At 42.8% G+C, this 17,959-nt stretch overlaps 1 protein-coding gene across 2 annotated transcripts in view; it reads right to left on the bottom strand.

Moving 5' to 3' along the window:
* The window catches only part of LOC102196925 (mannosyl-oligosaccharide 1,2-alpha-mannosidase IA), a 181,281-nt gene extending 166,147 nt beyond the window's left edge, over positions 1–15,134 (bottom strand). For both annotated transcript variants that reach the window (XM_005736070.1, XM_005736071.1), the window contains exon 1: positions 13,353–15,134. In XM_005736070.1, coding sequence (XP_005736127.1) covers positions 13,353–13,898 — 546 coding nt within the window. In that variant the 5' untranslated portion in view covers positions 13,899–15,134. The remainder of the gene's footprint in view (positions 1–13,352) is intronic.
* Between the last annotated feature and the right edge of the window lie 2,825 nt (positions 15,135–17,959).

Below are 17,959 nucleotides of genomic sequence, written 5' to 3'. Positions count from 1 at the left end.
CACGCTGTTGTTTTGTCCGAGCCTCCTGCTGCTGATTCTGCTTGCCTCGACTCTTCAGCTAATGGTCACTGCAGAATTAATTGCAAGCATCCATCTCATTTTACTTGGAAAACACAACACCGTAAACCTCCCACGGACTCGCATACATGCGTTTTGTGCTCTGTACCCCCTCGAGACGAGTCTGTTTTTCATTCCCGAAACTTTTTCCATTAGACTCAGTCCTCTGCTGAGAGCCTGGAGTTTTGGAAGAAAGCAAGCACACAGATGCTTCACATTTCATCTACAGGGTGAATGCAGTGCACTGACAAGTGTTAGAATAACTTCCAGATATAGTAAAATAACTCGAAACATCTGTGATTCCTTAAAGCTGATCTCAGAATGACTGAAAACGAAACCTACATAAAATTAAAACTGAAAAACAAAATACATGAGGAAATGCCACAAAGTTACAAAACAAGTCCCCCATTCGCTCGATTGGCTCCATTTCACAGCTTCACACCTTCAGCTGCTGTATTTGTCATACCTGTGTACTCAAGTTTTCATTTTTTTTTAAGTTATGAGCAATATTGCATGCGTGTTCATGTTTAGTCATATAAAGTTGTGGCTTATCTGGCAAAAATCTGTCTTGTTTAGTCTTCCTGATCATCACAGAGCTCGTGTTTCTCACCCTATTAAAAGATGATGTGATCAAATTGCCATGTGCACTGATCAGCCAAAAGAACGGCATTAAATTCCCTCAATACAATGTTCATCTGGGAAACACCCACCTAAACATCACTGCAAAGAAAGCAACCCCTCCCCCAGAGACAACAGCTTACCCCAGTAAGACAATGCACATAACGACACCACAAAAACAGCTTGGGAATGCCTCAAAGAGTACAAGAGCCATAGGCGTTAACTGGGCTTTGACTTTTGTTTGGTCTCCAAACTCCCCTCGCCAGATCCCAATCTGACGGAGCATTTGTAGGATGCAAATAAGAAGCCTGACTCACTGAGGCAACATCCCACAATGCACAGGACCCGAGAGAGCCGTTTTGGCAACTAGGGGGTGTATACACAATATTAAGCAGGAGGTATTAATGTTGTCACATAGCTGATATGAGCCACAGGCTGTTCCACAAATATAATTCTCTTAACTCTAAACGGAAAAGCAGATTGGCTGACCTTTGGTTTACAGCTTCAGGTTTGTTGCACAGCTGGCCATCTTAAACTGTAATGTCAGACTGTACTGACCCTGTTGCAGTGAGCATGTTTGTCACTGCAACAGGGTTTAAAAAAACTAAACAGAAAATATTACAGGAACGCAAGAACACCAAAGGTTTGCTTATTTGAACAAAGGGGGAAATCTGTGGCTACTTTTCAAGTAGCAAATAATTAACACTAGAGGGAAAAGCTGCATTTATATTCCAACATGTTTTGTGCTACTTTTAAACAGTATTGAGCTCAAGCCTCAAGTGCATTCAGTATTTGAATATTAGATATTTTACATGCACGTGAGCAGCACCGCACTCCCTAACCCTTTCCCATTTTTACATTACATCAATAAAAACAAGCGTCACTCCGACCTGAAAGTTTGCAAATTCTCATACCAATTAATCTCCAATAACAACCGATAGTTAAAGAGATGAGGTCTTCCTGATTTGCTTGGGACCAAACACAAATAAACTGAGCTGTTGCTAAGTCACAAGCCTGCGTTCAGATAGAGAACTCATGAGGTTTGGGCACACGTCCAATCTCAAGGCCTCACTGGGAATACACACTCATGCTGTTAAAACTCAGTAAATTATTCATTCACGTCTACCATCAGTTTCTCTTTATGTCAGTCTAAAAGGCAGATTTCATTAAAATTTCCCAGCTTAGACATATTGCACTTTGTCACAATTAAGGTTCTTTTATGAAATGTGTGTAATTAATATTATGATGTTGAAAATTGCTGCCGTGTCATTACTGTGTAATCATTTTCAAAATGCACGGTGAATTCGAGTAAATTAAAAGTAGCATGATCTCAGCTAGCTACACTGTTTTTTTCCTCCCTTGTAGGTAAAAGACATCTTCAGCTCGGTCACCCAGAGATGTCATTAGAAGAGTTGTTTTCATTTCTATCTTAATTCCATTGTGTGTCTGGAAGACCACGACAGACGAGATAATGAGAGAGTGGATGAGCAGGCTCAGATCTTCTGGGGGAGGTTTAGCTAGCAGCAGGTTTCCACTCTAACGGTGGGCCAAATTAACTAAGATGGATCACTGTTAGCATATAAAGTCTGAAGTCTAATTAGATCATCTGCATGACTCTGAAGCACTGTAGTACAAACTTAAAGGACTAAGGTGAAAACTGACTTTCCTCACAACGGGTGCCGATTATGCGACTATGCACTAAGTGGCTTGTTGACTGGCTGGCAGATTCTGTGCAGGGTTGCAATTAATAGGTATGTTTCATTGGTTAGTTTGTTTTTTTAAATATAAAATTAGTTTATCTTTAAAATTTAAAGAAAAAAGGCCTATCTGGTCGTTTGAGGGCTCACAGTTGGAAGCCTTTGGAAGTGTGCCAGTTAGCCATGAAAGCTGAACAGACGCCATACAACTTTTATCAGCATTGTACAACGTTTTGACTACAGCAGAACACATAAGTTCTCCACTCAAAGATAGATATTTAAAAAAAGGAGAGATATCTGTGTCCTAGATGCTGATTAAACGGTTACTTTGCATGGCTCCGAAGATAAAACTGCAGTCCTGGCTTAAATTAAATGGATGCATGCACATGTGGGACATTTACTAATGGACATTTTTATTTGACTTCATCTTATATTTGAGCTTTTACTGGTCAGCAGTTGTGAATTTTTGCTGTAGCTACTCTGGTTGTTTTAAATGCTAGAGTAATACTAAGGTTAGTGAGATTTAAGGTTGCACGGTTTTGTTTCAGTTCCTGTATTCGAATATAAGGAGGGGCAAAAAATAAGACCTCTGACATGTACAGAGAGGACAGACTCTTTTATGCTGTGGTAAAGGTTTTGTGTAGATTGTTTGGGTCTCTTTAGAAACATGGGTTGCTGCATGTCAGTGCAAAGTTGCTCTAAGCGATCAACCCTCTTGTGTGATGAAACATTTCTGTTGTAAAGGGTGTGATCTCTTTCAGGATTACAAGTTACTGAAGAGTTGGATGACTATGAACAACACGTTACTCTTATTCTACGAGCCATTGGCATCAATAGTTCTCAGTCTAACCTAACACATATGATCTAAACCAGCATGTCAGACCGTCCTCTCTGCCATGATCACTGAAATACCAAAGAGACTTGGAGAACTGATGCAAAGACCACCAAAGTTGTTTTCTAGGCATGTTCAAGAAACTTTTTCTCTTTTCCAGGTATGAATGGCCAGTTTAAGGTGATGCCAAAGCATCTCAGTTGGATTAAAGTCCGGACTTTGACTAGGGCACTCCAAAACCTTCAATTTAGTCATTTTTTCCATTCAGAGCAGGGCTTGCTGGCATGTTTCAGCTCTTTGTTCTTCTGAATAACCAAAGTGTACTCGAGTTCAGAAAATGATGGTCTGATGGTTGGACACTGACTTTCAGGATTTTCTAGTAGAGAGCAGAATTCAGTTACTGAAAATCGTCCCAGTCCTGATGCAGCAAAGCAGCTCCAGACCACCACACTACCACCACCATGTTCGACTGCTGGTATGACGTTCTTTATGAAATGCTATGTCAGGTATATTCCAGACAAACATTGATGCAAACCTTCCAAAAGGGTGAACCTTTGTCTCGTCAGTCCACAGAATATTTGCCCAAAACTCTTAGGGATCATCAGGATGTGTCTCTTTCTTATTTATGAATCATGAACTCTGACCTTAACTGGGAAAAGTGAGGCCTACGCTTCTTTAATGTTGTTGTGGGTTAATTTTTTCCTTCTGGATGAGCCATCGATGCGCTCTTGGAGTAATTGCGGTCAGACAACCACTGCTGGGAGGGTTCACCAGTATTCAAAATTTTCTTCATCTGTGGATATTGGCTCTCACTGCGGTTGAGTGGAGTCCTGAAGAAACGGCTGTGATATTCTTTACAGTTTTTAATCTACTTTACTTTGACAGAAAGGTTTGTTTTAAGGGATTTCTTAATTCAGCAGGTCTGGCAGTTTTCAGACCTGGATCTGGCTCCTTAAACTGAACTCAGCTTTCCAAAGAAACATAATTAATCACGATGAATTCATGAATTTACAAGGAGGAGCAATTACTTCATCACACAGGGTCAAGTAGGTTTGAATAGCTCTTTACTCTTAATAAATAAAACCATCATTTAAAAGCATTTTGGATTTTCTGAGGCATACGAGAATGACGCAAATATATTTTCACCCTACTGTAATGTATTGTTTCTTCAGAATATGCAGCTGTAATTTCTCTGATGGTTTACAAATAGTACACGGGGCTTTGTTAATAAATAGGAAGTTTAAAAAAATAGCACAGCCTATTCATTCTCACACTACCGCATTATAACACCAGTATCAGTTCAGCATTAGAGGGAATTTTGCTCACGTATAACATACATGTTATTTCTACAAAAGTGAAAGCCAAAGTGTTACTTTTTCTCCGGAAGCTCAACACAGACCAATTTGTTTTTCCTCAAGTTGAGCACGATGCCCCGTATCCTCGAGCTGTCACAGTTGACTAAGTGACACGACACATCTGGAGTTCTCAAAAAAAAAAAAAAAAAAAAGGAAAAAGAAAAAAACGTTACCCACATTCACTTCCGAAACTGGACGAGGAGTTACACCCATTTCCTGTTGTCGAAGCTCTCTGTATCATCACCCACCCTTCTCTGAATGACAAAACAAAAAGTTCCGAGTTTCTTTCTCTGGAGGTAATAAAAAATTCCCAACATAAAACAAAACTCTGACACTGCCTCACAAATGGGCTTTGAATGTAAATTAAAGCAGACAAGTTAGAACATCACACGAGAAAAAAAGAAAGTAGTTTTCAGGATATTAAATGTTTAGAAAGATTATATTGAGAGAGTATATTTACTCAACACTTACATGTTATGGGGGGGTTCTAGCTGTACTTTTTAAGTAAACGATTTCTGTCAATAGCAATTTTGAAAAGCTCATAAATGTTCCCTCTGTGGCAGCTGCTCTCCAGAACAGGAGTACTTTGAGTGATATTTCGCTGAGCACTGACAGTTCAATTTCAACTGCCTTGGTCAAGATAAATATCTAAGAGACTCGGAGGGTTTACTTATTCTAAAAATGCATCACACGGGCGCATCTCTCCACATCAAGCCGCGTCTGTTCGTTGCAAGAAATATGATGAAAAACCTTTGTCCTACACTTCTCATCCGATTAATGATTAACAGACTGGTAGTGCTGGCATGCACAAACAGTCATTAGCAGACTATCACATCAGTTTGTTTTTAAACTGCCTTTCCACAGACTTGTGAATGAATGAAAATTGCAATTATCTTGCAAGCCTATCATCCAACCTTGATAGAAAAGAAAGAAATCTATATGGGTCCCTAATGAGCACTGAGCACCATTGCTGTCATTTGATTAGGGGCTTAATTGTGATAATAATGAACAAATACACCCGGCTCTGGCTAAAACGGTCTTGTAAGCATTCAGCTAATTAATGGCAATTTGCCCACTGATGCCAATGAAGAAGAAAATCGCTAGGGAGACACATTTTCCCCATTCAACCCACAGAAAACTAGACAGCACTGTGCTGACCGTGAAGACGCTCTAGCAAACTTTCCACAGTAACTTATTGTTCCCGCCGTGGCAGAAAACATGAGCCTGGCCAACAAAAGTTGATGCTGTCTTCTGTGGATCCGGCTAAATTGTAGGTCAAATGCTTGACAGCATTATTCAGCCATCTTGAAAGTAGGCTGAAACCATGTCACAACACAACAACAACAATGCAGACAGGCCAATCTGCAGCGACAGTAGCACGCCGACTCTCTGGTGATGCAGAGAAGGGGATGGTTGGCAGAGCTCTGGCAGTAAACATGCCCGAGGACACACATAGCCGAGATGCAAGGAGGAAGAACACAGTCAGTGACAGCGTTTTCTAAAACGAAGAAAATCACAAGTACACAGACGACAAAGACAGACGAGATAAGGACGACATATGAGGGTAAGCCAGGTCCTTAATGTCTGTACCCTGTGAACATAGCCATCCATGTTGTTTCTGACCAATTAGGCAGGCATAAAGGCAAGAGGCTGGAACTCAGCTGGGGGCTCAAAGAGTCTGCTGGTTACATCTAGGCCACTCTTCTCCACTCCTTCCTTCCCTGCCTGAGCAGCAAGGCCAAAGAGGGAACGTGGGGGTTAGAAGCGGTGGGGGCAATTTCATCCGGCACCTAGCAAAGGACATCACGCAGAGTCTGCAGCAAACAAGGCCAAGGCCTGGACCCTTCATCTTTGCAATTTTCTTCATCTGTAGCAAGCACACACACACACGCAGAGCCAGGCATCATACAATGGCCAAAACTCAAGGAGGCTGAAAGCATGTGTGCAACAAGAAGATTTTTGCCATGAGGGAGTGCTTTTGAAAGAAGACGGCAGTCCACATACATTCACAGAAATAGCAACAAACAGTCACACAGGCTGCTTCTGTCATCCTTTGTTGTTATTATGGAGCTAATGTCTGCCAGAGCAGTCAAAGAGGGCAGATAATGGTTGGGAAAACATGATTATACGCTCTTATTTATTTAAGCCTAAAAGTGGTGTGAGACTATGATGTATGATCATGATATACAACATGATGTATAACTTCTGTAGCTAGAAACTGGGAAGTTTTGGCCTTATCAAAAACCTACTGCCCCAGGAGGGAACACTATGGAGCATCCAGTCAGGAAAAAAAAAAAAAAGTGTTTCTCTGCTGTAATCACAGGCCTTCAGAAGCCAGGATTAAGATATATACACACTATGACCTCATTATGTCAGCAACGCTGTGAACTCAGGATAAATGAGCTTCCATGGAACCTATTGCAACATCACAGCAATGGAACGGGTGATGGTTTAAAAACGGTTTTTGGACCGTGTAACAAAATCTGAGTAAAGTGGAAATTTACTTATAAGAAAGACACACGACTGCTGACAAGAGCACAGCTCCGCTGTTTGAGTACAGAGTCTAAGTGCGGCATAAAGTGGTCCCGACCTTAGGTCTTGACAGTCTAGTTTTTCTGGTAACTGATGTAATACCTGTAGGCTATAGTAAACATTGCCAGCAGGACTTCGAACAGCAAACAGACAGGCAGATAAAATCTAAAAGCTTGTGCAAATATGGACAGGGACAAATGACAAGAAGGTTGGGGGGGATAACAGCTGGATTTTCGCTCTGTAACAAGTGAAAACATCTGCAAACTGTTGACCAGGCCACATTATCAGGAAAGTCTAATAGCTGTGTGCGATTTCAACTGAAAAACATTTTAAAAATGGACAGAATTCAAGCTGTCACACAACCACGCACACAAAATGCTGTAAAAATACCAAACCTAAACTGCACTATTATAAAATTCTGGTTGAACATGTGGACTTTTTAGCCCCTCCCTTGTCAAATGATCCTCCACTTCCTGTTGTAATCTAAACCAACACACACTCAAAGACACGCAGCGCATGGAAAAGCAGACACGAAAATAAACAAATATACTTATACAAAGCAGCCCATCTGCACATCTTAGCCATCTACAAAGCGTTTCGTTTGAATGCCCTGCACAAGAGATATGTACGTACACACAAGCGCACTCGCACACAGAGATACACACCTCTTGAAAAGCATGCCTAAACAGAGAAACTTTCCCTGAAGCTAGTGCCCTCACCACAAAGGAAATCCAGGAAGAAAACTGCCATGAATGCAAAAGGATGGAAGCTAACATCTCCCTCTTTTCACGTGCATCCTTCCTTTTCCTCTCTCCATTTCACCTGATCACTTACTTCCTGCAGTGATTGCCTGGGGAAAGACCTGGTGCCGTGTAGTTTAATCAGCTTTTATCACCTACAGAAAAAAGCAACTCTGGTGGCTCTGATGGGGGAAATTTTTCCCTGACGTTTCTCTCTTACCGTTATTCCCAATGACTGTATATATATGCATGTGTTTTCTACAATCATTGGTTTTTCTGCAGAGCACACGTTTCCTAGACAAAGATAGGTTGACCTTTAAGGTCATCAGCTGTGGCAGCTGACATTTTCTCCCTTAGACATCAAGCATCATATTTAAAAAAGGTATGCTTGATTACTAGTACTCATCATTTTATTTGTGTACAATGCACGGGGATGAACGTTTAGTGGAAAGTGGCCGTGCATTCACAACTACAACCGGCATCGTGCAAATATCTGCGTTTGCTTGGTCATTAAGTAATAGGTGCTGTTCTGTGATACTTTGAGTTTTCATCTAAATCAGACTCAGTATGCAGTTTAAATAATCAGCAGCTTAGATATTTAATGTTCCTCTATAAACACTCTGCAAATGTCATCTCACTACTATAACTGAGTGTATTGTTTTTCGCTGAAGCTTTCGCAATGCAAGGTTACGTCACATGATCTCAATTTAGTTTAACACTGCCAACACATTGGTGACTTTGCAACAATCTTCTATGAAACAACAGCAGGAGACTTTCAGTATATCCAGCAGTGAGCTGAAAAGTGACGAACCTATAAGAATAATGAGTCACAACCATATTCACTGCTTGTAAGTGGGTAGAACACAAGCCCAGATGCAGTTTCAGGTTCCCTAGATTGATTCACAACCAGAAATGTTGTGGCTTTCTCCAATATGATGTCTAATATTTTTGGTCCAAAATGTTCCAATGGACCTGTCCAAGACTTCCTGACTTCATTGTTTAACCAGTGCTGGTTATTTAAAAGGGAAAAAAAGTGACCAGGTAACCAGCGCCACAAATCCCATCCCAACAGATTCCGCATATTCACATACAGATTCTATTTATGGAGATTAGGTAAATAATGGATCGCTTTGCTTGCCAGGCTTTGGTGTTGTCTCACTGCATTAACTGGTGACATTGCCCAGGTAGTGCTAAGTAGCCCAGAATAAAACCCACTAAAAAATTCTAATTCAGCACAAACTCAAGTTTCAGATCATAGATGAAAGGGTCGATTACTTCTTGTGTGGCGGAGGAGGCCGGAATCGGTGCTCAGCAACACTGACGGGTTTATAATATCTGCCTCAGCCGCCACTGACTTGCACAATATATCAATATCCAGCGGGCCGAGCGGCTCTCTCCCCACATAAACAGACCAAAGACAACGATGGGCTCACATTCCAAACTCCAGGCGCTGACATTTGCACAGCATCCGCAGAGGAGAAGAAAAGCACAAATGTTCCAGCTCTGTGGGAACACTAGCAGAGTGTAAGCCTTTTCTTAAGACTTTGTTCGTCTTCCGTTTCTTTCTTCTCTCTCAGCAGGCGGCCATTTTCCTGGCTCAGACTGGAGGTTGTTTGGCACACCTGATTCAGAGCAGAAGACAGCAGGGGAATGAGGGGCGGAGGGAGGTCACAGCGCTCGAAGCCAGCCAGGAGGCGCCAGCTTAACGGCAGCGTTTTATTCAGACAGTCACCCAGCTCACTGGTCATTACGGCTATAAGGGGATTTCAGGTCCAGCTACAAGCTCACCTATTTGTGAGGCTTTGTGTTGGTTTTGTGTGAGTGTGCTCATGTTTGTGTCATACAGCGGTTCAGATTTTGGTTTCCCCCCACAATTATACTCTTAAAGAAGAGTGAAACTTACACTTTACTTTAAAGTACCACTGTGTTGTCTGAAGGACAAATAAAACCGTTACTGTATCTAAAAATATGGCACACAGTGGCACTTTTTTTGACCAAAACGTATTCCAGGGGATTTCAGTTTTGCAGCTGATGCCGTTTCAGTTCACTTTTACATGACATCAATCGGTTTCTCTTTTTTGAAACGTAAAAAAAAAAACCAAACAAAAAAAACTACTAGTACCTTGGGAATTTTTAATGTCTTCTAGTAAATTCTGCTGGAAATAAAGCAATTTTCCCTGCAGCTGTTTACTCATCTGGAAGCTGAAGTAGGCAGATGAGGTCTGTGATGCTGCTGTTTGTTTGTTCACCTCGCTGACAGACTAACTGAAGGTGGTTTAACTAAAACTAAACCGTCTTATCGCTGCTCTGTACTTTTTGCTGTCGTTTTACTCACTTTGTACTTTAAAAACTGTCTCACTTTATTTTTTTTTGTTCAAATACACAAAAAGGGGGCTTTCCACTTCTCTAGCATACTGCTCATTATTGTGAATTGCACGCAGGCAAGCACACACAGCCAGCTGACCAATAAATAGACTTGTCTCACAACAGAACAGATGTACCTCATTTGATTGTTGTGATGCAGGTGGGCTCGGGCCTGGATGAATAAGCACAGTGACAACAAAACTGAAACTGTCAAACTTCTGATTTGTCCCCAAGCACTTGACAAACTAGTGCGCACACACACACACACACATACACACACACACACACACACACACACACAGCAGCCCTGAAGAGTTTTATTGCTCCACTAGAGGAGGCTCTGCCACAAGAGGCTGCAGTGGCTCTGTCCTCTCACTGCAGTACTCAAAGCTGTCAACTCCATCTCCTCCATTCACATACATCTTATGTTAGAGGCCACATCACATTCTGCTTTACACAAGCAAAGAGCTTCATTTTCCTGTACCAGCATATCTCTGCTAAACATTCAGGTGACAGAGAAGAGAGCACATCACAGGCTTCAAAGAAACCACCTCTTAATGCAAACTTTGCTTCTTCTTCTTTTTCTTTTTTTTTTTTTAAAATGTATGTGATGTCATGGAGACAACCACACGATGCAGAGGCTTCAGTCTGGATGTGCCTCAGAGCTCCCATCACTCCCTGACATCTCCTTTGCTCTGCAGTTGTGTTTGTTTGGCTGTGCTCTGGATCTGGATTACTGCACTCCAAGTTCCAACCTTACTGAATGTAAAGGACATCAGCAACAAAATGTGCATGCAGAAAAGGAAACCCCTCCTGTTACTCCAGGCACGCATTTTTGTGGTGCGATCTCTGCTATCCGACTTCTTATGCCAGAGCCAATGAGGCAGGAGTATAGGCATGCAGGCGACTCAGTGAGCCATAACGTCACAGAATTACAAATAGGAGGCTGTATGAAAATAACCCTTATCTTTATCCTGCTCAAGACTTTTGGTGGAGAGCGAACTTGTCCCAGAGTTTGTTTCCGAAACACTTATAGCACTTTGGCAGTTCATCCTGAGGGCCTGATCCAGGGTTGGGCTGCCTTTAAACATTTGTAATGTGTGATCAGGCAGCCATTGTCCCTCGATTCACCCTCTCTTTGCCAGTGGACGCATACACACAGTGGAAGAAGGTGGGGAGTCTGCTTTCTAGTTGTTGGCATTTAAGAAAAACGATGCCCATTCACAGTTTGGGCATTGAGGCACTCGGTGGGCTGGACCAGAGCCTTTTTGTTAGCTTTGGGAGGGGGATACCCTCTCTCTGCATTCCATTACAGTGAAAAAAGGGAGTGCTTTTGCAGGGATGTAGACCACATTGTGAGTTTAGACGACTGGCAGCAAACAAAAAGCAAACATGTATTCTGAATGACAGATCCAGCTTCACAGAAATACACATTAGAAATACAAAAAGAGAGAGAGAGAGAGAAAGCATCAAAAACATGTCAGTTTTATTGTTACAGTTGCTTTTTGATTTTGCATCTGTGAACCTGGACAAAACACAGGTTCACAATGTGTCAGCCTGTGTTGGCAGGGTGTATGTGAGCCTCCAGGAAACAAAAACCCCAAAAACTAAACAAGAGCACACAAAACAAAAAAAAGAAGCTGTTTGCAGCACTGCCAGCAGGCTTGAGGTGATGGGAACTGCAGCAACAACAACAGCAAATAGCAAAAACATCAATTTGGCCAAGCACGCAGACCTGAAAGCATACAATGCAAGTGAGCACGGCTGACGTCTGCTCTTCAGCACTTTGATAAACGTCTCGGTTTATCGGAAACAAGATGAATATTCCACAACAATAAGAGGGCGTGGAGGGCGTGGTGGAAAATAACTTTTCCTCCAGCGATTCTGACCCCGTGGCATGAATTTTGCAGAGCTCAGCTGAACGCACCAGGCAAGCAAAGTCACACTGACATTCACTTGAGAGAGCATCAAAAAGGAGGAGCTATGAGTCAGTGAGAGCTCAGTGCATGAGGGCAAATCACCCTCCGTTCTCTGACGCCTCAGTCATTATGGAGCACATCACCTCTGGGTATGAAAGGCATGTGAGCAGCGTGCGAGGGTGACACCAAGCTGGAAGCGAGAGTGACAACAGGACTTATGAGTGTCACATACCGAGGCTGAAACCTATCTGTAACACTCTGGCCAGCGATTACTCCCAACACACCGCACCTTCCCACTCCTACTACTCTTTCCCCTCATCACCAGCCTCGCTTGCCTTGAGTGGGTACAGATGTGTGAATCCTCAGACGCTCCCACTCTGGAGCCCTTATTGGACCCATAGGGCTCAACAAAGGCTGGCACACAGCTTGGAGAGCTCCTGGCCAAAGAGAAGCTGCACGCACTCCTATCATTTGCAGGCAATTGTGTGAGGCAGATACAGAGGTGCCACAGCTAATTTAAGGACTGTCACATGGGAAAATGAAATAATTGTTTAATAAGAAATATATATATATATTTCAAAAAGATGCTATGTTCCCCTGCTATTCTAGTTTTGTGCACAAACGGGAGACCATTAAGTCCATCATTAGTCCAGAAACCGCTTTCTGTCTTTATTAATAGAACTCCAGCAGGAATTAAACTACTATAGTCAAAGGCGTTGGGTAAATTTAGACAAATAACATGACTGAAAAGGGCTTTATTTTGGCTGTTGGACAGCAGCTCAGTAAACAACAGCCACACTGCTTCTGCCTGTATTGTGCGCCAAATTCGGGCAAGTCAGATTAAACATTGTAAATATAATTACTTCTTTCAAGAGTGAACGCCTGTTTTTTCCACGTAAAAGCAGACTGCCATTTATCTGCTGTGTTAGTCTGTTGTGTTTTGACAGCACGAAAAAGCTCCCATTCAAAAGCAACATTAAAAACAGATAAAGCCACATAAACACAAAAGTATTGCTTGCAGCCTGTTCGGTCTATCTGATAGATTAGGCGTTATCTTGGATTATATCTGGCCTCGATTTCCCCCCTAAATGTATTGCTTTGTTTTTTCCCGTTAGGTTTACTTCTCATATCTCAACACAGCCTATGTTGTACTTGTGCCTATCACGTGCCAGTCATCCACCTCTTGCAGGAACATTGAACTTGATGTTCCGGCAGCAAAGTCACAGTGGCTTCCTTACCTCTTTGACTTTCTCCCGGCGCTCGTTGGTCTGCGGGTCGGCCGGTCTGCCGCTGTCTCTTCCCAGCGGGGGTTTGAACAAACACCTTCTGAACTTCTTGTAACTAAAAGTATCCGAGTTGGCACCGTGGTTAGAGGATGTCACTTTCTCTGACGCGGACTCTGTCTTAGACCTGGAGAGGTTCAGATCCTCCTGCGCTTTGCCCCCGGCGAGCCGGACCTCGGTCGCCTCGTAAGAGACTGGGGGTTTGCGGCTCTGACTTTTCAGCTTGATGCCAGCCTCTCCTTTAGCCGAGGTCATGCCCTGGTCTTTGGGTCTTTTTAAGTGCTCCCTGACATCGTTCTCTGAGCCGGAGCCAACGGTGACTGGCTGGATCTCTGTCTTGGACAGAAAAATGCGTTTTAGTCGGACAGAGTCGGGCAAAAAGAAGAGGGCCCCAAAACACAGTGTTACCAAACCCGAGAGAAAGAGCAGAAACATGAATTTCTGGGACAGGCGCAGACCCATGCCCGATGCCGAGACACCGGGCAACTTTCGGAAAACCATTGAAAGTTTTCTTGAGACGTTGCCTTACAGCCGAGACAGTGTTTTGACAGTTTCCACTCCACTGAGCAGCTTCCCTGCTGCCCCGAGGCTTGCGTAAAAACTCAAAATGCGGGACTCCAAACACACCCCCCGTGACACTTGCAGAGTGGCATAAAGAGCTTGCCAGAGCAGTCTTTATCTCGCTATCGATTTGATCTGCATAAAGCGAAGGTTAGGCCTGCCCACATTCACAATTCAGCCTACCAATCATTTGGCAACACGAATCTGAAGATGTTCATCTATATAACGCAACCCGCCGGCATCAACACACTGCAGGATGCAGGGTCTAAAAAAATTAAAAGCATAAACAGCACAGGGCTTCCGGGATGATGAACAAATGGCACAGGCGTTCACTGAAACACTAAGCTATATTCATGGAAACAGCGCACGCCATGGGAACATATAAATGCACTTTTAAAGGAGATGATTGTGTGTCAGACCCCTGAACAAAGTTGCGACTCGATGCATTTTTCCACGCCGTGCAGATCATCAATAACACGCTGCCCTACGGTGCACAGCCTCGAGCGAACGGCACAGCATCGTTCCCTCGTCCCCGCTCACACCGACCCACGTTGCCGCATCACAAGCTCCTTAAAACACGTTTCAGAATCACGAGCCGATGTCGTTAGCGTCTGTGCTGGTGCAGCTGGTGCACGGGAACGCGTGTGTATTCCTGCCGCTCGTCTGTCAGATGCGCTCCTCCGTGCTCCCGTTTTCCCCTCTTCTTCTTCCCCCCTCTCACTGGCGTCAACACGCCGGGCGAAACAAATCGCCGGATGACATGAAAGAAGGCGGGTTTTGTCCCGTGCGAAGTTATCCTAGCCCCCCCACGATCCAAAATCCGGAGAATAAACAAATCCACCGTCCAGTCCTCCGGTTCCCAACAAAGACAGACACCCCCGCCGCGTCGTCTCTCCAATACCCGGCCAACGTCCGCCCGCCGAGCCTGAGCCTAGCTCTCGCTCTCCCTCGCTTTGGTGCGCACTTGTGTCGCCGTGCCGTGGACGTCCACGCTTGCGTAAAAAAAGCGAGAGGAGAGAGCTGGAAATGTAACATATAGTGCAGGCAGGAGGAGGAAGAGGAGGAGGGGGAAACGGTCCGCTGCTCGACAATCCAGTGGGCTGGTCGGATTTCTTGATGGAAATTCACAACAGCTTATCAAAACACAGTTAAGCCGTTTGGACAAAGGGAGAGGGGTCTGTGTGGCCCTGTACGTTAGGAAAGCATCCACACACACATACACACACACGCCCACGAGGAAATCCTTGAAAAGCTGAAGAGGATGGATATATCTGCAGCAGATATCAACAGCAATTAAGAAGGACACACACACACCCACAAAACAAGAGAGAGTCAGTGATTACTCAGTGGGCTCTGTGCACGTTGGAAGATACGATTTTTTGATTTTGATTTTTTGTTCAAATTTGTTTTCATTGTCCATGAATGAAACCTGAAACCCTCCACCTGATGAGTTATTTTTACTCAACACGTTCCTCAGAATTGATCCTTTATCCACAGGAGGATTTGTTATTGAGTATTAATTAGGGTCCCAAGTTCATTTGTTTTGACAGCACTTACCCCGGATTTGAAAAGATTTCTTTCAATTAATCACATATTTTTTTCTATCCAGAGTTTAAAAAAATAACAATAAAATCATGTTAGCTGGTTGCAAAAGATGATTTTAATGAATTTCTGGCGTCCTGCTCTTTGATAGCAGGACATGACGCATCTTCTTGGAGGTTTTGAACCCTTCATTTGAGCCCAGTCCAAATGGATCCATTATCTACTGGATGGATAACAGTCAACTATCCATTCGGATTTATTATTTTCTTCAGGATAAGTTATCTGTTCCCTATAAATAACTTTTTTTTACATCTATAACTAGCTCATATTTTCTGTGAAATCTTGCAAAACACACGGGGCCTATAGATTGCAATACATTTTATCTATTCCTCACACTGGTTTTGTTTAGTTTTTTTCATTCCCTCTAATGTATCTGTGCTGCTGCAAAACCTGACCCTGATTCAGCTTTCTCTAAAGCACTTCTGTACTCTTGTCAGCTCATCCTGTTACTTAGAGAATACAATTTATTACAAATAGCCTAATAATTTTGGTTAAATATGGAATTTTGTGTATTTGCACATAATAATTAATATCAATGATTTCCAGCTAAGTGAACCAATCTTTTTCATAGCTTTTTTTCTGGAGCTTTCAGTGTGTACATCAACAGATCCATGCAGGAGAAGGCATCAGCCCAGTGTGTTTAAAAGCTCAAATAAAAGGCAGTGAGGAGGGTTTAACTTTGATAGATTCTTAGTTGAAGCGAGTTCAAATTTAACGCTTTGACTCGGGTGTGCTTTTGAACAAAGTTTGAAAAGCGTGCTTAAATTATGTTCACATAAGCAAATTAAAAGCTGAACTGTAAGCACAGAGTTTTCTCAGCTTTAAATAAGATAGATGGGCGAATGAGTCGACCATTACTGAAGAGCCTGCTCAGCACTATTGGGCTAATGCCCCTGGAAGTAGAAATGAGAAAACAAAGGCCTGATCGGTTTCAATATTGGTCTGAAAATCAATTAAGGACGCCACTCACGACCCACAAAAGGCCTCCAGGGAGGTTGTTTTCATTTTGCTGTCCAAAAGTCGCCTCTGGATATTCTTTAAATCAATGGATTTAATGGTGGCAGTAGGTGTCACTGATATTCTTGGCATTGCGTGTGATATCTGATGACCTCTGGTGAACTTTAACCACAGCTCTTCCTGTGGTTTTCCATCTGCTTCCTCCTCTGTTGTTAGATTAATAAGACTAGATATTTTCAATATTTCCTCCTAAAACGTTTCCCAGTTCATTATTAGAACCTCCCACAGACTCTTTTGTTGTCATTGTCAGATGCATATAGAGCGATGACCTCATTTCAAGGTCATCTGTAGTGCATTTGACCCCATGTTTTCTCTTTTAAGCCATCTTTCACCAGAGCCTAATTGAGTCCGAATGCTGATCCTCTGTAATCTAAAGAACAGAAAAAAGAGAACTGTTGAATTATCCTTTTTAGTTTTTGATCCAGGACCATTTCCTCAGAGAGTAGGTAAATCTATGAAGCGTTTTGTGGCCTTCATCACTGACAAAAGGACAGTTTGTCGTCAAAGGCGGGGGCTTTATGATGGCTCAGCGTTTGTGCATAATGAGGCTTGAATCTTTTTATCACTCTTTGTTAGGCAATGGAATATCTGGAAATCTAACAACAGCTGTGCTGTAAAGTTACGATGCCCAGTTTGTATTATCTATCGTTTACTAGTTAAATTATATGTTTTAAGATTAAACGGTTAAAAGGTGGAGATGCCGTAGGTAAAATCCCAAGGGAAGTGACTGTCTAGTAAAGAATGATCTTTGCTTTTTAGCATGAGCAAACTATCACCACGTTCAGGTTGATTCCCAAAAAATAAACCGCCACCTTTTTAAAACAACTTAATAGACACATCAAGTCAGGGTTTCTCAGGAGGCCACGTTATACATGAGTCCAGTCATTGAGCTTGCATGAAGCCGCTCTGGCCGGTGACAGCCTAGTTTATCACTAGGATAGATGGGTGAGGCAATACAGTCCCGCTACTACCAACAGGCGAGGGTGAAACCTGAGCACAGGCATTTTTCAACAACAATAAATGGTTTATACAAGCAAATGGCTCCCACAAAGGCCATTTCTTGTATAGTTTGCATTCCCTCTCACCCCTGAAACCAACTGCTGTTGTCTGGATGGTGTTTTTTTTATTTTTTATTTCCAGCTTGAAATGTGTTGTTTTTTTTTCCTTTGGTGGCTTTTCACTGTTCCTCATGCAGCCCTTGGTGCCGCACAAACACTCCAACAGCATCCACATCAGCTCAGAGCTGAACACACTGATCCTTTATGTACAAACATAATTTAAAAGCCCGGTGAGGGAAATCTGGGGGTTGCACATGATGTTGTTTGGATGTGTTTAATAGGAATGCCTCCCTTTGCTCGGCTTTGTTATCAGGCTGAATCACG

The sequence above is a fragment of the Pundamilia nyererei genome, unplaced genomic scaffold (assembly GCF_000239375.1).
Source record: "Pundamilia nyererei isolate P.nyererei 1_Seehausen unplaced genomic scaffold, PunNye1.0 scaffold00067, whole genome shotgun sequence".
In the NCBI taxonomy this organism is placed as follows: Eukaryota; Metazoa; Chordata; class Actinopteri; order Cichliformes; family Cichlidae; genus Pundamilia; species Pundamilia nyererei.
The sequence above is the reverse complement of the archived record's forward strand: the minus strand, read 5'-3'. Positions and strand labels throughout refer to the sequence as shown.